The sequence below is a fragment of the Anticarsia gemmatalis genome, chromosome 17, assembly GCF_050436995.1.
Source record: "Anticarsia gemmatalis isolate Benzon Research Colony breed Stoneville strain chromosome 17, ilAntGemm2 primary, whole genome shotgun sequence".
Taxonomy (NCBI): domain Eukaryota; kingdom Metazoa; phylum Arthropoda; class Insecta; order Lepidoptera; family Erebidae; genus Anticarsia; species Anticarsia gemmatalis.
In genome coordinates, this window is record NC_134761.1 from 4,440,585 (window position 1) to 4,453,500 (window position 12,916).

A 12,916-nucleotide genomic window follows, 5' to 3' on the forward strand; every position below is an offset into this window, starting at 1 on the left:
ATTTAGTAAAAAGTTCCTTTTATTTTTTGTTTCTTAACTGTAAGTAAATATTTATCAAAACAATCTAAAGAACGATAATTTTTAACAATATCTTGGAAGAAATTAAAAGGAAAGTATATTTATATATTTTCTTTTAATCGATTTATTGTTTTTTTTTTTTACTTTTGCAGCATAATCCAGAAATGTCAGTGATTAATATGTCACTGTCAAAGTGTCAATCAATGCGAAATTTGTAATTTTGAATGCAATGGATCGTGCACTTATTTTAATGTATTTTATTATTTAATTCAAATAAAGTTATAATTTCATTCAACAAGACAGTGGCAATCATGAGAGAAAAATGGAATTTTATTCTATATTTAGTTTGGTTCACCTACTTGATTCTATCGGCGGTTCTCATGTTCGGGCATGGGTTTCTGTTATCCCGTAAAACTCTAAGTGATGTTACAGAATGTGTGTCACTGGACAAATTTGGGTGCGATGGACGGGAAAAAGGAAACGCTACTGTGATGGAGATATGTGCTGAAGATGAAAAGATTCGGCGTATTTTGGCAGTTCCTGGCGGTCCTCTGGCCTGCGTGCCTCAGCGGTCTAGGGTTGTGTTTCTGTTGGTGGACGCTTTGAGATACGACTTTACTGAGTACGACGCAGGTCTAAAGAAGCCGCTGCCTTACCAGAACCGCTTGCCTGTGATGCATGAGATGTTGGATAAGTGGCCGGAACGAACCCGCCTATTTCGCTTTATGGCTGACCCGCCGACGACTACGCTGCAACGAGTGAAGGCGCTCGCCACTGGTTCTTTGCCGACGTTCATAGACGCTAGTTCAAACTTTGCTGCTATGGAACTTCAGGAGGACAGTGTCATTGACCAGGTAACTGATAAAAAGTTTGAACACCCATTTATCATTAATTTTTAAATGCCATTAGGATTCAAGGAATCTTTTTGGCTAAGCACATCTATTTTTAATGAGTTGTTATAATCATCAGGTGACAAGGAATGGAGGAAAGGCGGTTCTACTAGGAGATGACACCTGGGCTCGACTCATGCCTGGCAAGTGGCTCAGATCACATGCCATGTACTCCTTCCATACTTGGGATTTAGATACTGTGGACTTAGGTATGGTATTGAAATCATTATTTACAATAATACTTTTGAAATATGTATGATTATTTTTTTACATTTTACCTTACTGTATTTGATGTTCAGTTCAGCATATTGAAAGATTTACAATTAGAGTAGCTGTTCTTAACTTTGAAAGCATTACACAATATTTTATGTAGGCATATGTAGGAAATTGTATGCAGAATAGACAATGAATTTTCTTATTGGAACTATTCTAAATGTTACTATTTGTTTGGTTAACAGAAGTGGACTCAAAGATCTATGATGAATTAAAGAAAGATGACTGGGACCTCTTAGTGGCTCACTACTTAGGAGTAGACCATGCAGGCCACAGGTATGGTCCCAACCATGCCGAGATGACAAGGAAGCTGGATGAAACTAACAGCAGACTGAAGAAGGTCATAGAACTGCTGCCTCCTGATGTACTGCTCTTTGTGGTTGGGGACCATGGTATGACTGAAACAGGTGTGTAACATTCTCATAGTGATTTAAGATATAATGGTCAGAAGTATAAAGTCAAATCTGTTGTCTTATTTTGATGTACTTAAGTCAGTCTAGTTCTTGTATTGTCAATTTATATTGTAATTATTGTTGTAAGTAAATATTTATAAAATGTGTGTAAAAAGGTATTGTTTCACCATTTATTAGGTTTACGATGTATATTTCTGTTTATTGGACAGATTTAATTATCAAATTTGAACTAATATAATGGTGATGCATAACTGTACAATGTACATTTTTATTAGTCTTATATAATATAGTGAAGACTGACTTTTCGAATTGTTTTAGACTCACAAGAAGGGAACTACACAGAGGGTAGGTATTTAATAGATTTGCTTGAAGTAGTACAATTAATTGTGTGTAATTATTGCATTTTTCTTTAAAGCTACATTTTGCTGTTATGTGTGTGATTCTAAAGCATATTATGTTAGTTTTTGTATCTTAGGACTTGAATTGTCATTTTTGTTTATAATAAGAATAGACTAGTGATGTGGAAATAATTTATTTTGTGTGCTGAATTTAAATTCGACTTGTAAATAATGTTTGCTTAAAGTTCTCATAAAATAATTAAAAGCTGTTCTGTCTATGTCCTATGCCAAAAATATAATTAAGTATCAAATCATTTTGCAAGATAATATAGATAATGCATGGGCATATATTTACTAAAAAGGTCTGTTTATAATCAACACGACTTTATTATTCGCTTCATAGGTGATCATGGTGGAGAGAGTAGAGCTGAACGCACGGCCGCATACTTTGCGTACCGCGGTGCTGGTCTAGGCGGCAGTGGCGCAGACATTGCGACGGGCAGAGAAGTGCAACAGACTGACTTAGCACCCACACTCAGTGCTGCGTTGGGAAGACCGCCGCCTGCGCCTTCTCTAGGGAACCTTTTGTTGCCAGTACTACCTAAAAGTAGTACTACCCACACTTTACTCCAGTTGACCAACAATTTGAAACAGGTAAGAAATATGATCATTATTGATTTATTCTCATATATTATTTTTGTTCATTTTAAATACAATTGGAATTCAGTGTATTTTATTTTACTTTAGGTCATAAGACCTTGTAACCTTCAGTTTCATCCAACTGTAAATAGTGTGATAATTTTAGTCTTGTATTTGTTTTAACTTGCGTTTTCAGATAACGCAATACTTAATCCGCTACGGAGAAGAGTCGCAACAGATATCGCTCGACAGACTCGCGCAGCTTATCAACGCCACCAGGGAACAATTAGATAAAGCAGCTCTCATTGACACTGAAGACGAACTTAACAATTATATCACAGATGTTAGGTACAAAAGATTCCATACATATCTACTGATTTAAAAGAAAGTCATATAATAACGTTCAATTTCTGTTTCAGGGCACTTGTGGATAACATTCGAAATGTGTTCCGCGAAGTTTGGGTCGAGTTTGATTCTCTATCAATGCTCAGAGCATTACTTCTTCTTCTCTTGGCCATTTTTTTCAATTGGCTGATAACTGAAGGCATTCCAATGGAAAGACTTCCTCATGTGTTCGCCGGTACTTTTGTACCGTATGGACTCACTGCCATGGCATTGTGCATTTCTGTATGTTACACAGCATACTATATGAAGTATTTAGAAGATCTCGAGCATGCGATCATTTTAAGCACTGGGTTGATTTCGGGGGGATTTACATGCGTGCTAGTACTTATTCACTGGGATGGTATAACGCAAAGATGGTGTGAAGGTCGTTCATTGTTTTACGAACGTTTCGCTCGTGCTAGCTTGGTTGCTTCTGCTGCGGTATTAGTGTCGAACAGTTATATTATAGAGGAGGGAGCAGGTCTCTCGTTCTTGTTCTTGAGTGTGCTAGCTTTGATGGTGTTCAATATCAGTAATGTTAAAGCGTTAGTGATTTGGGCGGGCTGCGGGGTCGCTTTAGCTGTGTCTAGGTTGTACCGAGGATGTAGGGAAGAGCAGGGAGATTGTTGGACGGCGGGTGCCGGTGTACCTACAGGTCAGGCGTCAAGAGCTGCGTTAGTATTAGCATTAGGATCTGTAGCGGCAGTAGTAGCTGTTGCGAGGCGGCATGTAGGATGGCGTGGATATGGCATTGTTGTAGCTGGACTTTTTGCTTGTGCTCATTGGGCAGTCGGATGGGGTTCGTTGGGTTCTCCAAGTCGGTCGAGATTATTAGCTCGAGGTTCATGGCTGGTGATCGGCACAATGTTTGCCTTACTATTTAAGCGAGACGGTCAAGGCGCCACGTTGCCTTTAATTGTCTGCAGTTTGTTGTTTTACATCGCGAACTCGTTAGTTCTTGGCGCGGCGTACGCACCTTCCGCTGCTATTGCGTTGGTACTAGGGTTTTTGGCACTCAACATAGTTTCGATGTTGAAAAGTGACGGAGGTTCTAAATATTGTAAGTATTCTTTACTAATTGCTTATTTGGCTTCAACTTTTGTAACATCTAGTATATAAACTTCAATTATGTAGCGTTTAGATGTGACATTTGAAAACAGCTTGTAAATGAGTTTATCACATTATGGAAACAGGAACTCGGTAATTCACACATGAATATTTCAGCGTTGGTGAGTCAACGTTGTAACTCGAGCGTGGCTTGTATGTGGGCGTTGCTGGCGTCGTACAACTTCTACGGCACGGGCCACCACGCGACACTGGGCCACGTGCGATGGGCCCCCGCCTTCCACGCCGGTGATCCCAACTACCTCGATATCGGACCTCCTATTACCGCCTTTTTGGTCGCACTTGAATTGTTTGGTAAGATTATATTATTATTATCATTATGATGAAAAAATAATAAAGTATATTTCAACACAGGTAGTGTTGCATAGTTTGAAAGATTCCAGCTAAACTGAGAGGCTTACGTGTTAAGATCATGGAAGTAATACAGTGAGACTTTTCAACGGTAACTTCGCTTGCTGTTTTGTGTACGAGAATCAAGTTCAGATTATCAGTTACGCTGCAAAGTGAGGTATTTTTATGACATTCGAGGGCCTGCATTAGAACACGTAAAAGGATGTGTTAATTAAGATAAAAATAATCTTCAAATTACATATTATTATCTTTTTGTAGTAATGACGTGATTATTTGTTACAAGGTCACTGCTGATCCTTATCTAAACAGTAAGATATTGAAACACATATTACTAAAAATAAACCTTTAATTCAAAAACAAGGGTTATGCACGTTTTACATTGGTCCCAGGTCTCTATATCTATATTTTTCAGATAGGAAGAAACTTGGTTGGTTTTGTATCTTTCATTGAAGGCAGGCATGATTGTAAAGAGTTTCTCAATGAGAGATGACAAATTAATAGTAATTAATAGCTTCAATTAAAATCTAGTTACAAAGTATGCTTATACTATACTGCATATACTTAAACTCTTGAGGGGTTCAGTTGCCGGGTTAACTTCTAGTCTAAAGTCGTCTTCACTTTTATTTCATATTATGTTGTAGGTATGCCACTGATGTTCGGCGCCGCAGTGCCTCTGCTCGCGCTGTGGGGTCGTGCGGGCGCTACGGCCGTGGGCCCGCGCACTCAACTAGCAGCTGTTTTCTCGCTGTGTCTGAAGTTCGCGCTCTGCTTCGCTATCAGGGTACGTTCGAGTCATAAGGATGTATGCTAAAATAATATGGTGTATGCTAAAGATTCTAAACAGCACAGGGAACTCGTGTCAGTTATCCCATCATTCTGCCACAATGGCAACGGATGTCACATTGGGCAAATAGGTCTCGAGCGTTACTGGACTCATCTCACTCTCATCTTCCAGGTGTTCGTTAGCGCAATCTCAGCGACGGTGCACTGCCGGCACCTGATGATCTGGGGCGTGTTCACGCCTAAGCTGTTGTTCGAGAGTGGCGCGTGTGCCGCGGCGCTTCTCGGCACGCTGCTGGGCGCCGTGCTGGCGGCGTGGCACGTGGCGCCCGCGCCCGCCGCGCGCTCCAGTTGACACAAGCGCGACTGATGGACTCGATGCTTCGTGGAGCCTCTCGTTTCATATTAAAATGTTGATATTTAATCTGCCTGGATAGCGACGCATCTATGGAAACGCGGAATGTAAAACTCCCAATATAAACTTAATAAAAATGTACAAATTTAAAACAGAACACGCAAGAGTGTATAACGGTGACGGGGTATATTTATACTTCCGCACTGAAGTCCGCGTCTCCATAAATGTGCCTGAAATTTATAAATGAGTATATTTACTTGTGTCGAGGCAGATGTTTTGTTCAGATTTGAACGATTTCAAAGTACAGAGACTAGCTTCCGAGGCCCCACTATTACTACGCTTGGACTGTTGACTGATACGTTATTGTCTTAGTTGATTATCGAGATTATTTATGCATGCGGATGTGAAAGACATTGATATAATAACGTTGTTTTAATGGAATGTTTAACTGAGTGCGTTGCAAGTTACGACTTACGGGTTTTCGTTTGTGCTTAATGGTTGTATTATTTTTAATACTGTTTTATACGGCGACGTGATGTCGGCCCAAAGCATTTTATTATACATACATACATATTATTATAGGTATTTTGAATATTCTTTATGGTAATAGAACGAACACTGCCACAGTTATTAGTTGTTATTGAAAGATATTTAAAAATTTGTTGTTTATTATTGTGACGTTAAATATATTGTAGATTCATAGAAACATCAGTATTTGTTCTAGTTCATGCAACATTAGTTTTAGCGATTAAAATAGCCATATATTAAAAATATTAGATTAAATATTTATTACGATTGGCTGATCATAATTTTGGTTTTATAATGACATTTGAATTTTTTTATAATTATGAACAACAATAAAAAATTTAGCACATATTGGGTTTTAATGAAACACATACTTAATTCTAGTATATATTAATAGAATAGAATTATATTTTAGCATTCTATGGAGTTGTTCACTGTCATATATGGGAACCAAACAAATATGTTTTTAACTCCTATAATAAATATACTCTGTATTTAGGTATACACAAGTGGCCATTTTTGAATAAATATTTTCCAATGAAAGCTTGTGACAAATAGCACCTTCACACACCTATAGTAAGTAAGTAATTCGAAACAAAAAGACCCGATTTCAAGATGTTATATTGATACACAGCTATTTGATTTATAAAATCTTAATCGATGTTCACGTGGTGGAGGCGGAGTCCGACGCGGGAGGTGCATAGGGAGTGAGGAGGTACTCGGAGAACGAGTTCACAGCCGCGGCGCCGCGCACCTCTTTGTCGAGCAGTGGAAGTTTGGTTACGTGAAAGTCTTCATACAAGTCTGCGATCTGTTCGAGGTACTTCTCTTGTACTTTGTGTCTCGCCGCACAGAGCTGGCAAGGCGCCGACGTACGCAGCAACAACTGGTTAACAATAATGTTGTGCGTATCTATCCCACAGCGCGTGAGCTCTTGCACTAGGCGTTCAGTTTCATACAGAGACAAGAATTCTGCTATACAGACACACACAAACGTCGTTTGGTTGGGGTCCTTGAACTGAGTGTTCACTTGTCTTATAACTGAGAGCATTTCATCCATTTTGTTGCTAAACATGTCAGAGTTGAACTCAGCCAAACCAAACAATGTTGCCACTTGATTGATGAATGGAGCAACCTACATTAATACAATAGATTAATTCAAATTAAAGCTTACCTTGACTTGAACATTGATTGTAAGTGCTATTTAAATTGCAAATTGTTAAATTTGGTAAACATTTTATTTACTCCACTGTTAAGTTTTGCAGTAATATATTATAATCTACAGTAAATTAACCTGTAACAATTATAAATTTCTTTGGAGGAGACCTTAGGCCAGTAGTGGGCTTAGTTAAAAAAACATTGAGACCTAAATCAAGTAACTTATATCATTACCTTGGATTTAAGTCGCATCAGTTTGCCCAGCCCTCTCTCAACCACTTGTGGGAAGGAGAGCAGACGCAGAGTGTGTCCTGTGGGTGCAGTGTCAAACACAACTGCACTGAAGTTCATGCCCTTCACAAGCTTCATCACCTGAAAATTGCAAAACAACTACTGTTTAAGTTTTTTTCATCTTATAAATATATGGCAATACCTTAAATGGTTCCCATATTTTATTCTCCAATGGTTAGTGATCAAAGTTGTCCTCCTGAAGCTTTATTCAACAACTGTAAATACATACACACAAAGACAACTAGATTTGTCTCAAAATCTACCTCAGGCATAGAGAAATACAGCTAAATGTTTATATGTGCCATATGCTAAGAATGTCTTAACTTTTATTATATAATTTTAAGTTAGGCACCAATTTGTTGTTATTTATTATGAAGGCACACCAACAATTGTGTGAAAAGAACTTAAAGAGGTCTCATTATTCAGTGTAATAATAGGTTTATAGTAGTGTACCTCAGCATAACTCATAGCCTCATCAATACCAGGGAAAGCTCCCACAATTTCTTGCATCACTCCTTTCCCAAGCCTCATGGCTTCTGTCTCACCCTCAAAGTACTCCTCAGGGAGTTCTGTCAGACCCACATTGGGATCAATCTCCATAGCAAACAAATTGCTAAACCCTTTCACTTTAGTTGGCACCTGCAAACATAATATTGATATTTGATATACTGTACTGACTATTTAAATAAACAACAATCAAAATTAAAGTATTACAGTAATGGTAGTTAGTTACAGTTTAAGTGTAGTTTTTTTATATCTACAACATAAAAGATTCTTTGATTTGAACATGTCTGATGTCACATTTATGTCATAACTCTAATTTCATTGTTTCATACCCCCTATAAGCTATTTAGGAATTAATTTCCACAAAAAGGGTCTACAACTGTCTTCCATGCAAAATTTTATCAATATCAGTTTAGTTGTTATAGTGTATAAGTCAGATTTACTTTTGCATGCATAATATTAGTATGAATGTAAATATAGTGAGTCTGATCAACTCAAAAAGAATGTGAGTCATAAAATTCGGGCGAAAAGTGCTATCAATAGTGTCATATCTCTGATAACTAAATTAGGGCACAAGTGTTTGCATATACACCATAGTGTTACACTGTTTGCAACTCTGACTCTTCATAATAAAAATACTATAACCTACCTTGGAAAATTTCTGGTCAAATGCATCTGAGATATTGTGGGCTGGATCAGTGGAAATAATGAGGACAGACTCCCGAACCTTCGATAATTGCACGGCGAGGCTACAGCTAAAAATAATTTAACATTAATATAACTGAATCTAATTAGATCAAGCGGTAATCGGATGTTTTTAATTAAACTTACCTGCACGTAGTTTTTCCAACGCCGCCTTTCCCTCCAACGAAAATCCACCTCAAAGATTTTTGTTCTATCACATTTCTTAGCGAAGGCTCAAGAGGTTCGAAGTCTCTATCTTCTTCCATATTTACAGAGGAAATAATTTAAACAAAATTATTAAAATTGTACCTCAAAATCACTCTAAAATCGTAAACGTAAATTTTGACGTATAACGTGACGTGACATGCGCAAATTAATGGACTTGTCAATACGGACTGTCATAGTCATTATTTAACGGAGTTTATGGTTGGTACATCCTGAATGGTATTAGAAAATCCGGGTTACTTAGAAGGACGAGGCATACTTATACAGGTTTTTTTACTATAATGAACAATTATTAGGTACCTACCTGTAACAACGAGCACCACGTTATTTTAATTTGATTTCAATCAAATCTTTTTTCAGGGTTGCAATTCTGTGAAATTGTTAAGCATGGAGAAGAAAAATAACGTCAATGTCAAGAAAATGGTAAGGAAAATTGACAAATGTCATAGTAAATCGAAAAGTTGTGATTTCGATTTTCAATGAAAATAAATAAATAATTTATGTAATGACTGAAATGCACCAGTTTGTAAATGAAAACAATGCTCTACCGTCTTTTCCGTGGTCGTTTGACTTTCAAATTTTATGTTGTTGTCTCAATATTACTGATCCTTTCAATATGCAGTTATCTGTTCCCACAAATTCGCCTGTATTCAATTGCCCCAGTTACGGTGTCCCCTAATCCATTACATGGTCGTTCTTCGCGACATTTGTCTAAACTTATCACAGTCGTGTTTCGCCAATTTGAAGATTTCGAAAATGATATCGCAGACAGTGTACAATCGTTTGTATCAGCATTCCCGAACATGCCCGTGGTGGTTGTGTGCGAGAGTACTCCATATCCACCGTTTCCGTTCTCTGCTACAAACGAAACTTTACGTAATGTAAAAGTTTTATCGTTGGAACTAAAGCTGAATGCATCGCCGCAAGATTTCAATCCTTTAACACAAGTATTCACTGACTATGTGTTATTTGTGCCTGATTCTACTCGGGTGTCGCGTCGTGTGCTGCAGCTAGCAATGGTGGCGGCTTCTGGTAGTCAAACTCAAGCTGTTGCGATAGGAGTGGGTAACTCACACTTGACATGTCAGCAAGTACATTGGAAGTATGCTGACTGGACTCTGCACTATAGTAAGGATGCCTCAGGGAAGATATGTGACGCAGTGCATGGCCAACATGCTCTGTTGATCAAAACAGCAGTACTACAGAAACTACCTCAGCCATTTGCTTTGCCCTTTCCTGAATCATTATATCTACAAACTACAGTTAAAAATGTCAAGGTATGTGTTCTTTCATTAGTCAAACTTATTAATGAATTTCCACATTATTTTCATGAACTTTTGGTAAAAAACACTTTATATGTTTCAGGTACAAATATCAGAAGGCAAGCTTGGTGCTGGCCGTGGAGTTTTAAAGACACCGGGGGCCAAACAGAGAGCTTCCCGACATATGAGAGACTTTAGAGTAGCTCTGTACAAACAGCTTGGCATCAAAGCAGTTATTAGAGAAGATGGGAGAGTGCAATGGTTTGGCTGTAAGAGGGAGACACAGGTAAACGGGCTAAATCATACTTATTAGAAGTAACTAACCATTGTTAAGGTTTCTATATGAGTGTGTATTATTTAGTATATAAGTATGTTTATCAGTCATTTGGTTACCATAGTACAAGTACCATAGTAGTGTGTGAATTGTCCAAAGATATTTATTTATTTAGTTTTACTTTAAACTACACCTCAAATTGTAAATATTTTTTGAGTTGGTCTTTATATCTATTACAAATTAATAATGCTCCATAGAGAAAATAAAAATGAATTTTACTTTTTGCTTCAGCGCTGTTACCCATCTGTGCAAGGCACACCCTCATACATTCTATCGGGCCGCAACACTCCTCCATGTTGTCGTCGGAACATGCGACGTGTCGCTGGCCATGTGTTACGAGCATTATTACAAGCAGGGGCTAGATGCTGGCTGGAAACTACTTCATTACTTGGAGCAGTTTTAAGGTAAAAATTTCGGAAATTACGTCTTTATGAGTTTTATATCAGAGCTGAGGTACTTCAACTTCAATGATATTTCGACTTTCAGAATACTTCTTTTTTGGTAAAGCTTTCGGAAGGTCTGTCACAAAACATGTACTCAAAGCACATACATAATATCACGTCTTTTTCCCATAGGGGTAGTGAGAGACCATAGAACATAGTATACTCAATTCCTAACCAACATTATATCATCAATTTTATTCCTATTCATGAATTTTACTTATTACTTTTACAGAGGGGACATACTACCATGGGCAGAATACGTAGAGATAGGTATTCACGCGTCAGATGTATCTCGCGTGTCTTGGCTACAGCGAGGTGGCGCTGACGCAGACGGCTTCGTGTGGGAGCGCGCTACTAAAGGCCACTACTACAGAGTGGCGTACTCTGCGACGAACAGAGTTTATGCCCTCATATTGCCCTTCGCCGCAAGGAATGGGACCATGTGGCCTGCTGACTGGGTGCTAGCCCATCAGAGAGAGTTCCCTGAGAGGCATTTACATCCACTAGCTCAGGTGATGATAAGCTCTTGATTTAACGCGACTCAACATTTATGACAAAACTAATTTGTTAAGTGATGAAATGATCTGGTTTATGGCTAAATTTGAATACTTTCTTGGTTGAATATGTTAAAATGTCACATCGTATCACAAATGATAAGTAAATATAATACAATTTCTTAATTCTTTGAATGCGAAAGTTGTTTTTCTCAAAAAAATTGGCGATGCAAATATTATTATAAAATGTTTGTTTTTGCAGATAACATTCGCGGGTCGTCAAGCGCCGGCGCCGAACGACGCACGTGCATTCCTAGACCTGAAACTTGGGGCCAACGCAGTCGAGCGATGCGACAAAATAGGACCGAAGCTACTCTATCCTTAAGTTTCACACTTTTATATTGTTTTGTATTAGTGTAGTTGTAATAGTTTTGTTTAAAAGTCTAGTCATTTTTCACGAGAGTAAACAACTGCCAGTAAAGATATGATAGAATGAATTAGGAAATTGAAGAGCAATTCGAGAATTGATAGAAAATGTTTATTCATCGAATAAGTTAGTAGAGAGCCTTTTAAAAAAGTTTCACGACAGTCGGAGGTATATAACATTCAGAATTTAGTACACCATAGACCCATAGACTTATGCAGCTTGAGTCTATTTGATTTAGCTACTTTATTTTGAAAGTACAAAGAATTGTTCATCACGATCAAGATTAAGTGTTCGCGCCAAGGTTTTCTACTAAGTTGTCGACTTATAGCAATGAGGCCGATTTTCTTAAAAAAGTTATCTTTTGTTGGTAAAATCGGCCTTTAATATTCAAATTATGGCTAAAAGAAAACTATTTTTGGTATAAGTGTAGTTTTTTTCGGTCTTTTTGTTATAGTATTTTCAAAGTGCAATAATTATGAATCTTAACTAGTCAGTAGCTCTAAGATTATCTGTAAGTAAATATAATTATTTATATTGTAAGATAAATCTATATTTATCATTGTTTGCTGATCACCCGCTTCTGTTCAGTGGGTGTGATTATGTGTGTTTGCTAATTTTAATCGTAGTTATTTAGCATTTTTTATATTTGTATCTCCTTTGCATTTATCAAAGCTATGACAATATTAACGATCAAATAAATAAATACAAGATTTATTAGGTATCATAAAATTAAGAGTAAGAAATAAAAAATATTCTAAAAAATAGAAGTGAACTCTATGGAAAATTTACACACAAATTTTATATTATTTACGTGATTGGTAGTGTTAGTTGAATTCGCTTGTTTTGTAAGTATTTAGATATTAACGTTTGAGATCTCACACTGTTCTAGTCTTTAGTGTATCTTCAAAAGTGACGACCATTTTGAATGGGTTGTTTTGTTTATAGAGTTTATCAAAATCGGCATTTTGAATTTGCGTGCCTTCTTTGTAGGCGCATTTCATTT

General features: G+C 37.4%; 3 protein-coding genes across 4 annotated transcripts; 2 read left to right on the forward strand and 1 right to left on the reverse strand.

The window, feature by feature from the left end:
- The first annotated feature begins 202 nt into the window (after positions 1–202).
- PIG-O (phosphatidylinositol glycan anchor biosynthesis class O) lies at positions 203–6,414 on the forward strand. Of its 2 annotated transcripts, XM_076125229.1 has the most exons (10): positions 203–872; positions 988–1,117; positions 1,367–1,588; positions 1,913–1,939; positions 2,336–2,586; positions 2,768–2,919; positions 2,991–4,015; positions 4,180–4,374; positions 5,073–5,212; positions 5,387–6,414. In XM_076125229.1, exons 1-10 carry the CDS (start codon positions 330–332, stop codon positions 5,564–5,566), a joined length of 2,865 nt encoding a protein of 954 aa, XP_075981344.1. In that variant the 5' UTR covers positions 203–329; the 3' UTR covers positions 5,567–6,414. The 2 variants fall into 2 exon arrangements, with proteins under 2 accessions (XP_075981344.1, XP_075981345.1); XM_076125230.1 differs by lacking the exon at positions 1,913–1,939.
- Positions 6,415–6,465: 51 nt separating this feature from the next.
- LOC142979983 (ATPase ASNA1 homolog) lies at positions 6,466–9,110 on the reverse strand. Its single transcript, XM_076125234.1, has 5 exons — positions 8,876–9,110; positions 8,694–8,799; positions 7,994–8,179; positions 7,484–7,621; positions 6,466–7,226 (listed from the first exon to the last, which is right to left on the reverse strand). Exons 1-5 carry the CDS (start codon positions 8,992–8,994, stop codon positions 6,756–6,758), a joined length of 1,020 nt encoding a protein of 339 aa, XP_075981349.1. The 5' UTR covers positions 8,995–9,110; the 3' UTR covers positions 6,466–6,755.
- Positions 9,111–9,350: 240 nt separating this feature from the next.
- LOC142979982 (ribitol 5-phosphate transferase FKRP) lies at positions 9,351–12,914 on the forward strand. The gene is made up of 5 exons (XM_076125233.1): positions 9,351–10,230; positions 10,319–10,501; positions 10,781–10,953; positions 11,225–11,504; positions 11,749–12,914. The coding sequence occupies exons 1-5, from the start codon at positions 9,484–9,486 to the stop codon at positions 11,869–11,871; spliced, it is 1,506 nt and encodes a 501-aa protein (XP_075981348.1). The 5' UTR covers positions 9,351–9,483; the 3' UTR covers positions 11,872–12,914.
- Positions 12,915–12,916: the final 2 nt, after the last annotated feature.